This window comes from Myodes glareolus, chromosome 6 (assembly GCF_982192425.1).
Source record: "Myodes glareolus chromosome 6, mMyoGla1.1, whole genome shotgun sequence".
In the NCBI taxonomy this organism is placed as follows: Eukaryota; Metazoa; Chordata; class Mammalia; order Rodentia; family Cricetidae; genus Myodes; species Myodes glareolus.
Window position 1 is genome coordinate 19864443 of NC_142031.1, and position 16420 is coordinate 19880862.

Sequence of the window (16420 nt, forward strand, 5' to 3'; positions counted from 1 at the left end):
CACGGCATTTTCAGACTCTCTAGGAGAGTGACGGAGGGTCTTGCTAAGGCAGTGAGGAGGGTTAGCGGTCGGGGAAGGCAGGGGAAACGGATGGATGCTGTCGGAGAACAAAGATAGGGGCTCCCTTCTGCGAAACCCCCACAGGCGGATCCTGGGGGACAAAGTGTGAGAACGCAATGGTGCTAGGGTTCTTGACCTCAGCAGAAATCCAGGGGCTCCATGAACCACGCTGGAAATAATGAGTTTTCCCTCCATTAGCAACCATGAGGCAAAATTTAGCATCTTTTTCCACCATGATGGTGTCACCAACGGAAACCACAGATTGTTTTCGATCTCAGGAAGGTTATAGCAGATGACCCTTTCCTATCTACCATCAGCCCTCGTCACCTCAGAGTGACGCTGGGTTTTGGACCCGCAGGGAGGGCCACTGTCATTCAAGAGTCTCCAGAGGCCCGAGGTCACAGTCTACAAACGGGCCTTTATATATTGGAAACTGTTTCCCTTGCTCCGGAGCCCTCCAAAAATCCTTTTGATTTTGTTGTATGGCTTTAGTAGTGGGATTTGGGAAGTCACAGGCTTCCTGAGGGTCTAGGACGGTGTGTGAATGCGAGGGGACCCAGAGACTGGAGCTGTGGGGGCTCTGAATTGGGGTGCTGAGCCCAAGTGGGCAGGTTTAAAGGAGATGAGACAAGGGCAGGATACCTTCTTGGTTTCTCCAGGCTGCCCGGTGACTCCGACACCTTCCACCCTGCTGACCAGGGACCAGTCACTCAGCTCAGTTACCTCTTTCCTTTCTCCCCATGGGGTTAGGCTAGAGCTGCTGCAATCCCCTCTCTGTCCCCTTGCCTCCAACTGCCACATCCAGGGCTTTGTGTCAGGAGTCCACCTAAGGCAGCCGGTGCTAGCCCTGTCTTCTAAAGTTTCTTTGTCTTAAGCCCAACATTTCCATATTGCTCAGGGAGGGAGAAATACGGACTACAAAGATCCAGCAACTTGTTTTTATAAATTCGTATCTTCTTGACCAGGAACTGCCTTTAATTAACACTGGAGATTATAACGGGTGCACAGTACAACAGCAGGGGCCTCAAGGGACAGGACCTGGGTCCACCATTTTACCAGTCACGGCCAGGTTTGGAGGGAGTGTCCCTTCTCCAGTGACTCAATAGCCATCCGAGCACACAACCTTCCTCGACCTCCCCAGGTCACCAGGAAAGGCGAATTCTTATCACACAGACCCACAGGTGTCCAGGCCCTCTAGAGCCAAATGCTGGGCACTGGTTGTGGTCACAGATAGCCAGAGCCAGGCAGGCAGACCGCTGTGTCTCATTTGGCCACCTTAACTCGAAAGAGGCAATGTCCTTCAACCCTAGAATTCCAGAACATTCTGCCCCCTTTTCTGCAGAGAAGCTAGTTCTCGAAGCAGCCCAGAAGTATTGCCTCATGCCCAGCTCAGATAACAGAATGCCACAGCTAGAGAGAAAGAACACCATCGGGAGCGGAGAGGTTAAGTGACCCATATCAGGCCCCTCATCGAGGTTGGCACAGCCTGGGGCTGAAGTCTGGGGACTGCAGTCTCCTGATCTCAGGTGCTTCAGCCCCATGGGCTCCCGCAAAGGAGCAGGAAAGTGGCCCAAGTATGTAAAGTCAGGGTACCTCAAAGACCAGAAGCAGGGCACGTCCTCCTGGGGTTTAGCCTAAGTCAGAGGCTCCCCGTCAGCTATCCTGGCCCCTATCCTTGCTGAGGGATACACCCCAGAACTGTGAGTCCTTCCGGACCACGAATAGAGACGGAAGCCACCCCTGAAACACCTTCTTCTGTGACCAAGCTTTTAAGCCCTCTGGGGACAGGGTCTCCCATAGTATCCACCAGTGTTGAACAGATTCTCATAGAAGCCTCTTGTTCCTTTCTCCTCCCTTGGACCCCACTGTTCAGAGTCCACAGAGGATGCCAAGATGGTCCTCAAGATCTGTGAGTCCAGGCACAACCCTGGCCCTGCTTGCCTCCCATGGCCCTCCTGGACACACCTGACCTCAGTCCATTCGAGCCCTGGCCTGGGCAGACAGGCCCCAGTGCCCTGTGGGAGAGGCAGAAAGCAAAGGACCATAGTCTTACCTTGTTCTCCCCATCCCAGGACCCTCTGAGATTTAGTCTCTGAAGTCTATCGTGAGCCATGGCCCCCGCTACACACTCTACCAGCAGAGAATCAAAGTCACACAGCAATGTTCATGCCAGGAGACCACGGAGGCCACCGATCCCTCTCTCCACTTAGCGTCTCAGAGGCGAGCCATTGAGGTGGCTAGAGCAGTGGACTGGGGGGGTCACGGTCTGAGGCCGTTACAACTCCCCATCCGGGAGACCCAAGCAGAGCCCCATCACTGGTACTCACCCCGTATGAAGGTCGGTGTGTAGTTGGGGAAGGAGTCGAAGATGCTGTTGGAGGCCATACCCCACGCTGACAGAGGCAAGGACTCGGCCTCAGGGGGTTGGGTTCGGACCCACTTGGTTGGCTGCTGTTTTGTTATATTTTTTTTTCAAGTTGCTTTTGAAAATAAAAGGGGGGAGGTGTTGCCTTTTCGTTGGTTTTTTTGGTTTTGTTTCTTTTTTCTCCCCCTGCTGCTACGAAAAAGAAAAAAGAAAAAAAAAAAGGAAAAGGAAAGAACGCGAGAGTATCTGTGGGCGAGAGAGAAGAAAATCTCCAAGGAAAGAAAGTTTCGGTTTGTACCCAAGAATTTGGCTTCCCGGTCCCACAGGAATGTCTAGCCACAAATTTTCAACAGCACCATGTGCAGAGAGTATCATTAAACAGTGGGAAGGGGCTCTGGGCAGCCAGGGCGGAGGAGCCCGGGGCTGCAGCAGTGAGGCAAGACTCAGCAGCAGGAATGAATGAATGAATGAACGAGGCTCACCCTCCACGGAGCCCAGGCTGTGGTGGGGGCCAGGATGGCCAGGGGGTGGGGACGCCAGGAGCCAACCAGCTCCTCGCAGGGCCCTGGAGGCGGTGAGGGCCTGGCCTTGTGGTTCTGTGGTTGAGGGACCAGGCCTTCCCAGTGTCAACCAACCTCACATCACAGGATGCTAGAAGCCAGCTCGCGGCCTAGGCCCATTGGCTAGGGCACTGTCACCTGGGCCGTGATGTCACAGCCCCTTAGAAGATCTTGTGGCTACCCCCCCCCCCCCACCCAAGCGCTTCTTTGGAGGCTGAAAGAAAAGAATAAAAAGAGAGAAAAAAGGTAGGGTTCCTGTTTGTGGGTCTGGTCTCATCAGACAACCCAGGAAAGCGAGCTGGGAGCCACCGAGTGGGCAGCTGGCTGTGGTTCACAGTGGCCTAGGAGAACATTGGAGGCCTGGCTGCTCCTCCCCAGGAGAGGGCGAAGGACCCCTCACGATGGCTGTCACTGCCCTGGGCTGCGGCTGACACCCTGCCATGTCCGTCACCACACTGCCAGGCAGAGGCGTCCACATATGTGGCTGGTGGCACTTCAGGGGGTTTTATGGGAGCTGGGATTTATGTACAAATGGGAAACACATGAGCCGGCTGCTGTGGCCTGCCCACCAAGAAAGGCCTTGCTTGGGAAAGCTGTGGCATGGCTGTGCCGGGACCGCCCCTGCTCTCTGCTGGAGCCCGCAGCCTGAGCTCACTGGTCTGGGGCCTTTGCCATGCCCTTGGGGTGTTGCAGCCAGAGAGACTGAGAGCTTCCTGCCTCAGGGCCTTAGCACAGACAGGCTCTCTGGCGACCCTTTTTTAACCTTTCCTATGCCAAGACTTGAAAAGGCTCAAAAGACAGAGATTCTCTATTTATCTTCTATTAAGGAGTCTGTCAGGTATGGGTTATAGGGAGTGTGGCTTTTTCTATTTATCTTAAGAGCTCTTCTCTTGCAGCTCACCGCCCCATCATGGAGGCCCGGGACCACAATAGCATCATGCCTAAGATCTCACAGCCTTTTAGAACGGGATTAGAACCTCCACCTTCAGCTCTCCTACCCAGGCCCCGGTTGACAACACAGGAGTGTCAGCTGTCCTTTGAGCTCTCTTCAGACAGGGCACCATGCCAGCTCACACCAGAGTCCAGGCCAGGGGCTAGGCCCCAGTACCAGCCTTGACTAAGGTCTAACGTTAGGGAGGAGGCGATTATCTAAGGCTGTGGACCTTCCTGTCTCCTGGCTAGACTGGACCTTCAGTCAGGGTGACAACCCTAAACGTGTCCCATCTGAACCTCAGCTACAATCCTCTGCCCCACAGGGAAGCTGAGTGCTGCCGAAGTTGGAGGGGACTGGGGCTCCAGCGGGTGGTGATAAAGGACTGGCTGGAGGGCTCTGGAGACACATTTGGGTCCCGAAACTGCTAGACACTGGGGCCTTCTGTTTCCCTTCCCTGGGCCTCAGTTTGTATTCCTGTGAAACGGGGATGACACCTTGGTTGGAGGAATCTTGCTGGGTGAGGGCCTGGCACACACTGGTTTCCTTGGCAGTTTCCATGACGTAACAGGGCTCCGTTATGAGTAAGCTGGGCAGGGAAGCCACACAACTGTGTAGGGAGAACACACCCCTCATACTAGCTCCGAATTTATCAGCTGGCCTGACCTGGGCGGTGGGGGGGGTGGGCAGTGGCGGAGCCGGCGACCACCTGGGGGGACCAGTGATGGAGCTGACGACCACCTGGCGGGGATTTCGGGGGGGAGCCTTTGGAGCTGCAATGAGAAATACTGCAGAAATGATGCAGTAGGAAGAACTCCTTCTTTTCTAGAAATGGAAACTGAGCCCCACCCCCACCCCCAGGTGGGCGGACTCATCCAAGCACCCCCGGTGAGTCAGTGGGACCCACTGCCCTGCTCCCAGCCAGAGGCTGTTTTCCACCGGGCCGACACCACCCCCTCCACTTTCTAACTTCCCACTGCACCTCGCGGGTTTTTCCACACCTACGAGTGCCCCCCTAAGCTCCTGTCACTTGCTCACCCTGAAGGGCTCTCCCTTTCTAGAAACTGAGTCTAGGCCCAGGAACTGGAGGGAAGCCCAAGAGGCTTATGGAGGGGCCTAGGGGCACGTCCTGACCCCGGGTCCTGAGCTGGTGGTCTCATGCAAGGCAACAGTTACCAGTGAACGCCAGGTAGGGTCCTCACCCTCCTTTCCCCTGAGAGACTTACCATTTCCATGTGCAGGCTGCTTCGGGCATGGGGGAAATACAGAGGCTGGAACCAGCCATGCCTGAAGCCTGACTTCAGTTCTAAGTTGCCGTGAGATTGTACAGGCCTCCCTCTCCTGAGTCTGTTGGGTTTTTTTGTTTTGTTTTTTAAGACAGGGTTTCTCTGTAGCTTTGAGCCTGTCTGGAACTAGCTCTTGTAGACCAGGTTGGCCTCAAACTCAGAAATCTGCCTGCCTCTGCCTTCCAAGTGCTGGGCTTAAAGGCGTGTGCCACCACCGCCCGGCTTTCCTGAGCCCATTTTATTGAACTCCAAGGCCACTTGTACTTACCCCAGATCATAGAGGAGTCACTGAGAAAGTAACCAGGACTGGAGTTGACTCACTGTTAGAGCTGAGTTCTCAGCCCCCTTTCTCTTTCTTTCTTTCCTTCCTTCCTTCCTTCCTTCCTTCCTTCCTTCCTTCCTTCCTTCCTTCCTTCTTCTTTCCTTTCCTTTCTTCCTTCCTTCCTTTTTTCCATTGTGCATCTTTGTATGTATGTAGGTCTGTGCATACGTTTGTGTGCACGTACGTATGTTATGTCTGTGTGCTCATGCGCACGTAGAGGACAGAGGTTACCCCAGGAGCTGTTTCTGTGGGCCTGGAGCTCATCAAGTAATCTAGGCTGGCTGGCTAGTGGACCCCAGGGATTCTCCTGTCTGCACCTCCCCAGCCCTAGGATTGCAAATGAGTGCCACCACACCCAGGTTTTAATTTTCTTAACATGGGTTCTAGGAATTGAATTCAGGCCCTCATTCTCTTGAGGCAAACGCTACCGACCAAGCCATCTCTGACGGTCATTCTCCTGGCACGTGTGGCACAGCCTGGTCTTCTCTTACAGTGTGCTAAAAATGACTGGAGAAACTCAATAATAAAAGTAAGGAGAAACATAAAATGTTTTCTACAAATAAAAGGCAATTATAAAATAGTATCTTAAAGCCTTTAACTTCATCAGTTTATTTACTTATCTTTGTTCTGTTTTGTATTGTCTAGATTTGTTTTTGAGACAAAAGTTTCACTGGTTGGGTCAGGTTGGTCTTAAATCTACAACTCTCCTGCTTCAACAGTTCTCCTGAGTAACTGGGAGTCCACGCCTGGATCACCAGGCCCAGTTTCAATTGTTTTCTTAGCAATTTACCTTCACCTAGCTTTTGAAATATTCCATCTAATTTTCCTAAAATCAGAGTCTAGTGTTAGACATCAAACCATGGGGATTCATAGCATTCCCTTAGAGTCCAGTTCAGGGAAAGAAGAGACTGGGAAGGGAGAGGGCCGTCACCTGGATCATCAGGGAAGAGCCAGGCAGGACGGCGGCACTATGGAGATCAGAAAGATGCTCATGGGAGGTGATTCCGCGGGAACCAGGACTGTGGTGGACTTAGGACTGATGGGAAAGACAGGATGGGGAGGGCCACATGGACAATGACACCCACCATGGCGTGACTTGGCCACTCTGGAGATGTCTCTTGCGGCAAAGAACACAGGGCAGAAAGCTTGGCCAGAGGACCAGCTGGAGTGGGACCTGCACCTTAGCTGGTGATGTTCTGTCACCATGGTGTTAGATACACGTGCCTCACATGCAGTGGTGAGTGGGAGTGAGGGTGGTGCCCTACAGGGTAACAAGAAAGTGCAGGTGCTTCCCAGGTACCAGAGGCTGGAAATGAAGTTGGTCCTTAACCACGAGCAGAGCTGGGACCACGACCTTGACCATGGGCTGCTGGCACTAGGTAGTCCTGTCACTCAGGAGTATTGACAGTAGTTCTCAAAGACAGCCCTTCCCTCCTCCCCATCCCCCCACCCCACAGCTGCATCTGGCCTCACTTTCAGGCCGAAAAAGAGGAATCAGAGAAACTGACGCTACGTCTTGGCCTCCTGTCCTTTGTATAGTCGCTGGAGCCAGACAGTCACAGATCTGAGCTGAGCCCTGGAACTGAGTTCAGATTCTGTTGCCACCAGAAAGCCATGTGCCAGGGAGGAAGGGGCTGAGTGGTGTTTGATATCTGACTGGTCAGAGGGCTCTGCCCCAAGAGGCCTGCAGGGAACAGGAAGCTGTTAGTGTCCAGGGCAGAGCCGTGCCTTCTCCCGAGCTGGCTGGTGAGGTCCCTTGCAGCGTGTAGCCCTCCTGGGGACCGGAGTAGACAGGCCTGGCTGAGGTACAGGGAGTCGAGGACCCCATGCCGTGTGCAGTGTACAGCTACAGACTTTTCTTGTAGAATCTCTGAAAGGGATCCTGAGAACACTTACCTTCCCACACCGAGAGGCTTTTTTTTTGTCATTTGTCTTTACTGCTGCTTTCCAGGGAGAGCCAGAGGTGAAGGGCAATGTCAAAGGTCATCCATCTTGCAGGTGAAGGTTGCAGGATCCCACCCTGGAGAGCACCACCCGCATTCTGGGTTTTCGCTCCCCACCCTTACCTCTCTTTCCTGTTGTTCTGAGAAGCTGTCTGTGCTGCCCCCTCAAAGCCAAGCCCTCCCCTCCCCCACCTTCCTGCCTTGAGAGACCCTTCACTGGCATCCCAGGGGAGCCAGTTGTCGCCCGTGACAGCTCAGAGCATGGCAGCGAGGACAAACTTCGACGTATTTCTCAATCAACGGCCTCTCTCACCCTGAAGGCCTTCCTGTCACAGGTCTCAGCAAAAAGCCCCGATCCAACAGGGGTAGGCACAGTGTTCTCTGAACAGACAGACAGCCAGGGACCAGCATAGGCTGAGCCACATTGGTCCTCCATAGCCAGGCAAGGGTATATCCCTTGCTATTGTGGGTGCTGAGTGCTGTCTCCCACATCCCAACCCAGGTCCCTGACATGACCATTCAGTCACCTGTTCCATCTAGCACAGGCTGGCAGTGCCAGGCTGCCACCCCACATACAGGGAGTAAACGGAAGCTTACAGAGGTAAGAGCTCTGTGAATAGCCAGGGACAGGGGCTCAACCACAGTCTACGGCCTTTACCCCCTGCCATGTCCCCAAGTGACTCCAAGAAGACTCGGTTTGTCTTCTTTCCCAAAAGTCCCCACAAAAAGACCGAGGACTCTGGTCTGTGTCAGAAGAGCGTTCTGCCCATGCGGCAGCTGTAGGGAAGGCTGTGAGGCTAGTGTCTTTCCCCAGGCAGACAGTAAATGTCTCTGCTCGGTCTTGAAGGCTGGGGAGGTGAAGCACTCTCATAAGAGAACATTGTGGGTGCTGGGCCAGGCTGGCCCTTGCTCAGGAATGGTCGGAGAGCTATGGGCGCGTACATCTGTGCACAGATGTAAAGCAAGGGGAGGTGGGAGGGCAGACTCCTCGGCAGGTTTCTCTTTCCCACAGCTCCTTAAGTCCCTGTGCTCACAATCCCTAAACACCTCTAGGCTCCAGAGGCTGCTCCAGGAACATCTGGGTGCTAGAGGGGGCCAGCTCGGGCTCAGGGCTTCATCCCTGAGACTCTGGTCAGCGAGAACCTTCTCCTGCACTCATCCAAGGCCTGAGAGGCCAGCGCAGAGCCCTCTTTCTCATTAAATACTCTGGAAGGAAGAAACAAACCTCAAACATCAGTTCTCTTTGCTTGTAACCCGGCCTTCCTCTGAATATTTGGGTAGAACAATGTATTTTTAGCATCATTGCATTGTGCTGGAGGCCTTCACCTGCTGAGGGATGCCTCTTAAGGAGGTCACACTTGTTTGGAAGGGGGCAAATAAGGTACCCCTAATCTCAGGAGTGGCAAGAGGGAAGGGCCCGCCTTCATGAGGGGCCTATCCTACAGGCTCCGGGCTGGAGTTTCTGGCCAGGCTCTCTCCCTGAACTTTGGTTTGGAGCTGGGATATGTTCTTACCATGAAGCTAAAGTAAGAACAAACATGAATCATGACCTTGCACTTGAATCAGATTTTCCACGAGCCTGCTGGGCTTCTAAGGGCCCACAGAAATCAACTCCCTAGATCTCATAGCATCCCTGCCACACACAAGCAACTAAGTCACATGTCCAGCATCTGAGTCCAGAGAATCCTCAGGACTGCTATCTGACTTATTTGACAGTGGAGGAAAAAGGGCCAGGGAAGCTGGCAAATTAATTCTGTATAGTTGGATAAGGAGTGGGCATTCAGATCCATGGGCGTGTCCTAGGACCCCTGTGACTATGGGTACTTCAGGGTGCTGTTAACTGCAGCTAATTCTATGAAATGCATACGTGGTGGGTGTTACTACCCTCTCTCCCGTTTTACTAGGAAGGATGCAAAGCTCAGAGACGCAAAGAAACTGGTGGGTTCTATCACACAGCTGGAGGCGGTGATGTCAGTATCGGAACCTTGGCCACCCCCTCCCCACACACCCAACTTTCAGGAAGCTCCATTCCCAGCTCCCAGCCCCAACTGCCTTTCCACTTGAGGGCCTGGGCCTAAGGAGAAGCTTTCTTTTGCCCTCCCCCTCGTTTCCTTTCATTCGTAATAGCCTGGTTTGCAGGGGGGTGCGCTGGCCAGCAAATTTGCTGACCCAGGCAAAAGGAGAGGGGCTATCATTATGTGGTTGGGGAATGGCAGGGCATCACGAATGCCACTGAGCTAGCGTCCCAGGAATCCCAGCGGTACTACATGAGAGGATCCGCTCCCAGCCAGGCCTGTGGCTTCCCTATTCTTATGTATGCTCATTCACTTGGAAGCTTGGAACCTCTGTGAGGAAAAGGCAGCTCTGTGGTACCAGGGAGCCTGGCCAGTGAGGCTACAGGTATGGCCGACATTTAGGGAAGCCCAGCACAGAACAGAGTAGAATTTTCCCTAGGCCCACATGGCTAAAGCTATGACCCACATGTGACTTGCTTGATGCACTCACTCAGGAGCAGGGCCATTGCCTTAGTTTGGATCCCTATAAAGGCAGACCTTGAGTCTCAGAAGTAAGATATAAGGAATATGTCTGGGAGGTAACTCAGGTAGCAGCGGAGGGAGGAGGGAGGAAATGGGGAGGGACACAGACCAGGGAAGGCAGGTGACTCTGCCACCTGGAACTCAGCCAGGTGGGGAGCTTATGGAACCCAACACAGAGCAACTCCCTGGTGGCAAGGGAGTGGTGCGTGTCCCCACCGTTTCCCGGTGTTATCAGTAAGCATCGCTCTGGAAATGTTTGTTCTCAGGCCGCTCTTGTTGTATTCTCTGGGGATCAGGTACACAGTCTGACAACGTCCTCAGGACAAGCCAGGGTGCCTCCATGTGGGTGAGCAGGAATTCACATCACATGTGCCTTCGTCGGTGTCCTTCCATCACCCTTCCAACTGCCACACTGTCGGGGAAGCCATGTAATGGTGCACTTCAGGGAGAAGAGCCTCCCTCACTACTGGGTCCAGTTCTGGGTGTGGTGGCTCACTCCTTTAATCTCAACACTTGGGAGGTAAAAGCAAGCAAATCTCTGAGTTTAAGGCCAGCCTGGTTTACATAGTAAGTCCCAGGCCAGCCATGGCTACATAATGCTACATGATGAGACCCTGTTTTTTTAAAAAAACAAACAAACAAGCAAAAACTGCTGGGTACAGTGCCTGAGATTCTCCAGTTCAATTTGCAAGACAGTCTGGCTTACGAATAGTGATCCTGGATATTGTGGACTCTAGGGCACTCTGTGTGTGTGTGTGTGTGTGTGTGTGTGTTCTAGAGTATTTCTTAGAAACAGTACAAAGGAGCTAGATTTACATAGTCTTCCCTAGTTTAGCTGGGTATAGAAATAATGATTGAAGTTGGTTTTCCTTTCTTTGTGCTTGGAGGCATTTCTCCACTGCCCACTCTGTCTTCTTCACCACTCTGTGGTGGTGGTGAGTCTGGAGACATTCTGATTCTTCTGTCTTGAGAGGCTGGATGAGGAATAGCCAGGATTTGTGGAAATGCCAGATCCTTCAGCTGTCTCTTATGCAAGAGGAAGCCTCAGCTCCCCAAATGCCTCTACTCATTGTCTCCTGTCAGGTCCCCAAGTCAGGTCCCAGCTCTCCTGCCACTCCCTGTTCCTTGCTGGTGACACCTTCCAAATCACTTGTTTTCCGTGCTGGGGCAGGCACCCAGGGCCTGGAGCATGCTAAGCACGCACTCTATTACGGGGTCACACCCCATTCTCACACCACCTCTTACCCACAATGTGAGCAATTCATTCTTTGCCTCTCTGTCAGCTAGGCAGAGTCCGTCAGAGCCAGCCTCCATTTTTACAAAACCCTGGTTTCTGTGGAAAAGCCTGGACTTCCCTTCCTGGCACAGCTTGCTCCAGGCCCAGACAGTATGCGGCATGCCATGCTCTAGACTGGTTCAACAGTATGGCCCCGCCCCTGTGGTCATCTCTATTGACCTGCCACTACCTGACATCTGCTCTCTGTCTATGGAGAGGTCAGTGGCTCTCAGAAAACTTTCTTTTTCTTTTTTGGTTTTTTTGAGAACGGGTTTCTCTGTGAAGCTTTGAAACCTGTCCTGGAACTCTGTCTGTAGATCAGGCTGGCCTTGAACTCACAGAGATCCACCTGCCTCTGCCTCCCCAGTGCTGGAATTAAAGGTGTGCGCCACCGCTTCCCGGCTTCAGAAACATTTCTTTCTCTGGGCTTCCATATTTTCCAGTTTCTCTAATTCCTGTATCTCACTTTCTTAACCAATCTGTGGGTTTTCTGAGAACCAAAAGTGTGTCCCTAACTCCCTGCACAGAGTTTGTACAAAGTAGGCATGCGCAGAGGTTTGTTGAATGAATATATAATTGAATGACCAAAGAAGGGGATCTAATGAGCATCTTGCTTTACTGCAACCCCAACAAAGAGGCTCACTGTTCATTTCTTTGCTGCTGCAGGGCTGTGTGAGGGCTCAGGCTCTCTGGTGGGGTGCAGAAATAGCAAACAGCACAGCATTCCCCAAACAGGACTGACAGTATAATGGGGGAAACTTGCTATATAGTCAAGGATGACCTTGAACTCCTGATCTTACAGCCCCGACCTTCCCAGTGTTAGAACTATAGGTGTGCCCCGCCACAACAGTTTACACGGTGCTAGGGATTGAACCAGAGCTTTGTGCATATGACACAAACATCCAGCCCCAGCACCCCAGAATCTCTAGGCTTCAGCTGTCCCAGGGCCCCACCTGTCTCCCCCATACCCCCCAAGTCTGTTTGCAGATCAACAACAGTGGCTTTCTTATCAAGCAGATAGACCGCAGAGCCGCCAGTCCCACCCATAGCAGGAACGTGGACCCAGCAGGCCTAAGGCCAGGGAGGCAGCTGTGCTGGGGGGTGTCATGTGTGGGAGCAGAGGGGGCAGACAGGTCCATCCAGCATTGCATGCTCATTCTGCGGCTGCAATGGTGCTAAAAGCCTCCCCCATATGACTCTGAGACCTTGTCATTCTTGGTGGCCTGGAAATATAGTTGGGTGACATCTCTCCTAGCCCCACCAAGGCTACAGAGGCCATTCCTAGGCAAAGCAGCCAAAAGCAAGAAAAAATCAAGACACCTTTCTTGCCTGCTCTGCAGCCTGCACCCAAAGGTGACTAGATAAGCTTCCTCTCTTGTATGTGGTTAAGGTGTCAGACGGGCTGGTTGCTGGCTGCCTCTCTCAAGAGTTCTCACTGCTCAGCCTGGCCTCCTCTGGGAAGGCCAGGGAAGGTGTGAGCAGAGCCCGCTCATTCATGGAGCCTGAACTCAATGGAATCACAAGTCCCAGCAATACTGGTCCTGGAATCAGAAGCCCCAGGAGTTTGCAAAATGCTGGGTCTTCTCCCCATCTAAGTCTCAAATGGCTCCCGGGACCCAGAGCATCACCTTCACAGCCCTCAGTCTTGCGTTCAAGGCCTTTCTGGTTTTTAAGGCTCTTCCCTCTTTGTGTTTAACTTGGGTAAACTCAACTTGTTAAGACTTCATAATGCTATGCTAATGACGGTGCTCCATTTCCATTCTCCACATTTAGTGTCTCAAGCACAGAGAGGTCAAGGGACTTCCCTTAGTCACACAGACAGGAAGTGTCAGAATCAATTGGACCATTCCAGAGCTGAGACTTGGGTCTTCTTGACCCCTGTTGTCCTTCCCCAATGGATGCTCTGGGACTCTTCTTTCAAACGGGTTCAGGCTGGTTTTGATTTCTGTTAACTTTCTTCTCTTTACTTACTTTAAAAAGTGTGTGTGTGTGTGTATATATATTTAATTAAATAAATTTAATTAAATATTTAATTAATATATTTAATTAAATAAATGATAATTAAATATTTATTTATATATATATAAATAAATGTTATATATATATATATTACATTTATTTGGTGTGTATGTGCCACAGCACACATGTCAAGGTCAAAGAACAACTAACGAGAGACGGTTCTCTCCTTCCACTGTAAGGGTCCGGGGAGTCACTCTCCAGTGGTCTGGTGGCAAGCGCCTCTACCCACTAAGCTCCCTTGCCAGCCCCTATGTCTTCTCTTATAAGACAACAAGAAGAAGAAATTGAGCTCAGGTTTGATTCTTACATCCGGCAGGCTTTCCCTGTTGTTTCAGCCCCAGATAGAACCCGAGCTGGGGAAGGCAGAAAGGTGACCTGCCCATCCCTGCCTCAAGGCAGCTGACCTAATTAGTTAGAACCCTACTGGCAATTCTAAGTAACAGCACCCAACTCTGATGGGTGACTAAAGTGTCATCAGAGCTAAGCCTGGGAGCCCAAGCCTGGGTGTCAGTCGGATGCATGACTGGAGGCTGCTGGGAAGGCATTCTCAGATGAGAGGAGCACCAAACCAACACAGGCTGAGTAGACGGGCGAGCCCTCCATTGTGTGGATGGTCCTCAACAAATTAAAGGCCCAAGAGGTGTGTGTGGGGGGGGACACAACTGTGACTTCTGCTTACCAACAGCCCAGGTACACGCGCAGTAATGTCAGCGCCTCCCAGGCTCTCCATCCTGAAGCCTGTTGCAGATATAGGTTCAGCCTCCGCAAGAGAGGTAGCCGGTTCTGCAGAAGTTCCTCTGTGGGTCTACTGAGCTGTGTGTCCACTTCCTGAGCGGGGTCTTCATGGTGTGGGGATTAGGCCACCAGGAGTCTGACTCATGGCTTTGGCTGAGTATGCCTTGTGACGGTCAGGGCTCAAACAGTTCCCCTGAAAGCTTGGGGGGCAACCCTCCCTGACCTCACCTAGTGTGTGGGGTGACTGGAAACCTGCTGTTCTGAGACCAGCCAAGGGCAAGTGCCCTCCATACTACTGGGGTACTTGTGCCACTGTGGCTCCCGGGGTTCGAGTCCTAGAGTCTGCTAAAAAAGGGGAAGGGTGGGTCTCAAGAGAGAGAGAGCATTTCAGTGGGGGTGGAACCCGGGGACTCATGGGAGTGGGGGATGGGAGCAGGTGGTAGAACCCAAAGTCTCCCAGGAACTAGCTGCCTGTCAACCCCACCCTGCAGAGGTCTATCGGTTCCCACCTCTGATTGGTGTCTGTAGCTCTCCATCGAACTCCCCCTGAGAGGCACGCACCTCCTGCAGTGAGAGCTCAAGCCGGTTCAGGCAGCCTGTGCAGCTCTCAGCTTGCTCACTGATAGAAAGTCTCCTCCCAGGGAGCTGTGCCTGCTTCAGCAAGCCCCAGCCCCCAGTCCTGAGTCTGCCCCCTCTCCCCATCCTCTTTCCTCTCCTCTCTGGCCATACTGTGATCCTCAGGCTTCTGGGTTAGTGCTGGGGTGGCACATGACTCATGGGGACCCCACAGCTTCCTCTCTGAGGTGGTGATATCATGGCATCCACTTCACAAGGGAGGGGATGGGGCCTTGGGACTGGAAGTCAGTCACACCCAGGGCGACACAGGAGGCCTCCCTGATTCCAAGGCCGGTGCCCGTGGCTTCAGGCTGTGCTGTCTTTAGCTGTCTCTTAGATGTGGCTCTGTTACTCCTGCCCCCATGCTCTCCCAGAATCCTTCTGTTCATGACCCAGTAGGTGACAGCTTTGTCGAGTGGAATGAAGGACAGACGGCAACAGCCGGGACTCTCCTGCCCCATGCCGTGGAAAGCCCCTCACCCTGGCTCGTAGAATAGAACATCCAGAACATCCAGAAGTTTCATGGCTAGAACCGGAAGCAGGAGCAGATTCCTGACCAGTCCTCCCCGTCTCCGTGTCTCCACAATGCCCCTGACCAGGCCTCACCTGCCTCACCTTCAGCAACTGAAACCTGACTTATCAGAAGTTCACCGACACCAGAGGAAGGGTGTTTATTCCATTCCCACACACCCAGGGCTGACTTTGTTTTGTCTTAACTTGGGGTCTGGGCTCCTCTTAAACCACCAACTGTATTCAAGATCTGGCTCTTGGCTTGGCCGGGGCTGGTTCGTGGGCTTGGAACGGGAAGCTTGTCATTACCACCCGAAGTGCATGGACTAGAAGTGGAGGAGTGGAGGGCGTGCAGGCGGCCGTCAGGACGCTGCCTCCGCAACAGGAACCGTGGTCGGTCCCGGGTCCATCTGCTTACAGAAAAGGCTGGCGCGTGCTGTACTCACCAGCTGAAAATTCCTTTCCCCCTCTCCTAGGAAAACCTACCTTCGTTAAGGCAACCAAGAATCCCAGGGTCTCCTGGTGCTATCTACCTGATGTTCTCCATCCACTACAGCTTAGCCCAGCCATCTCCCACGGCATCTTGTACCTCAGTCCAGTGTATGTGTGTGTGTGTGTGTGTGTGTGTGTGTGTCCCAGGCACTTGTCACACCCAGGCTAAGTTCCACAAAGATGGGATTTGCCTATTTTGATCCCTAGCACCTCAAACAGTGCCTAGTACACGTTAGTGAAGGCATGTTTGTTGAATGAATGAGACCAAGGTCAGCGTACTGGCACATCTTATCCAGACCCATCTACCACACTGTGAACCGGATGCTTCTCTGGTGATGGACACTCCACAGCTGCAGGCCAGCCTCCACCACCCTCCAAGAGCGCCTCCATAGCCTGCTGGGGGATGTCTTTCTGTATGCCGTGAATATGTGTTGCTCTCAATGGTTGATAAATAAAGCTGTTTTGACCTATGGCAAGGCAGAATAGAGCCAGGTGGGATATCTAAGCAGAGATATAAGAGAAGGGCAGAGTCTGAGAGATGCCAGCAGCCACCCAAGGAGCAAGATGCCAGAGTACCACCTGTAAGCCATGGGTCACACGACAATACATAGATTAATAGAAATGTGCTAATATAAATGTAAGAGCTAGCTAGTAATAAGCCTGAGTTATTGAACAAACATTTATAGGTAATATTAGGCCTCTGAGTGGTTATTCGGAAACTGGCAGGCGGGAAAGAAACTTCAGGTTACAATAGCCCTTTATGAGCTCA

At 52.6% G+C, this 16420-nt stretch overlaps 1 protein-coding gene across 2 annotated transcripts in view; it reads right to left on the bottom strand.

Moving 5' to 3' along the window:
* The window catches only part of Runx3 (RUNX family transcription factor 3), a 58899-nt gene extending 56026 nt beyond the window's left edge, over positions 1-2873 (bottom strand). For both annotated transcript variants that reach the window (XM_087907034.1, XM_087907033.1), the window contains exon 1: positions 2388-2873. In XM_087907034.1, the coding sequence (XP_087763160.1) occupies positions 2388-2445 (58 nt within the window). In that variant the 5' untranslated portion in view covers positions 2446-2873. The remainder of the gene's footprint in view (positions 1-2387) is intronic.
* Between the last annotated feature and the right edge of the window lie 13547 nt (positions 2874-16420).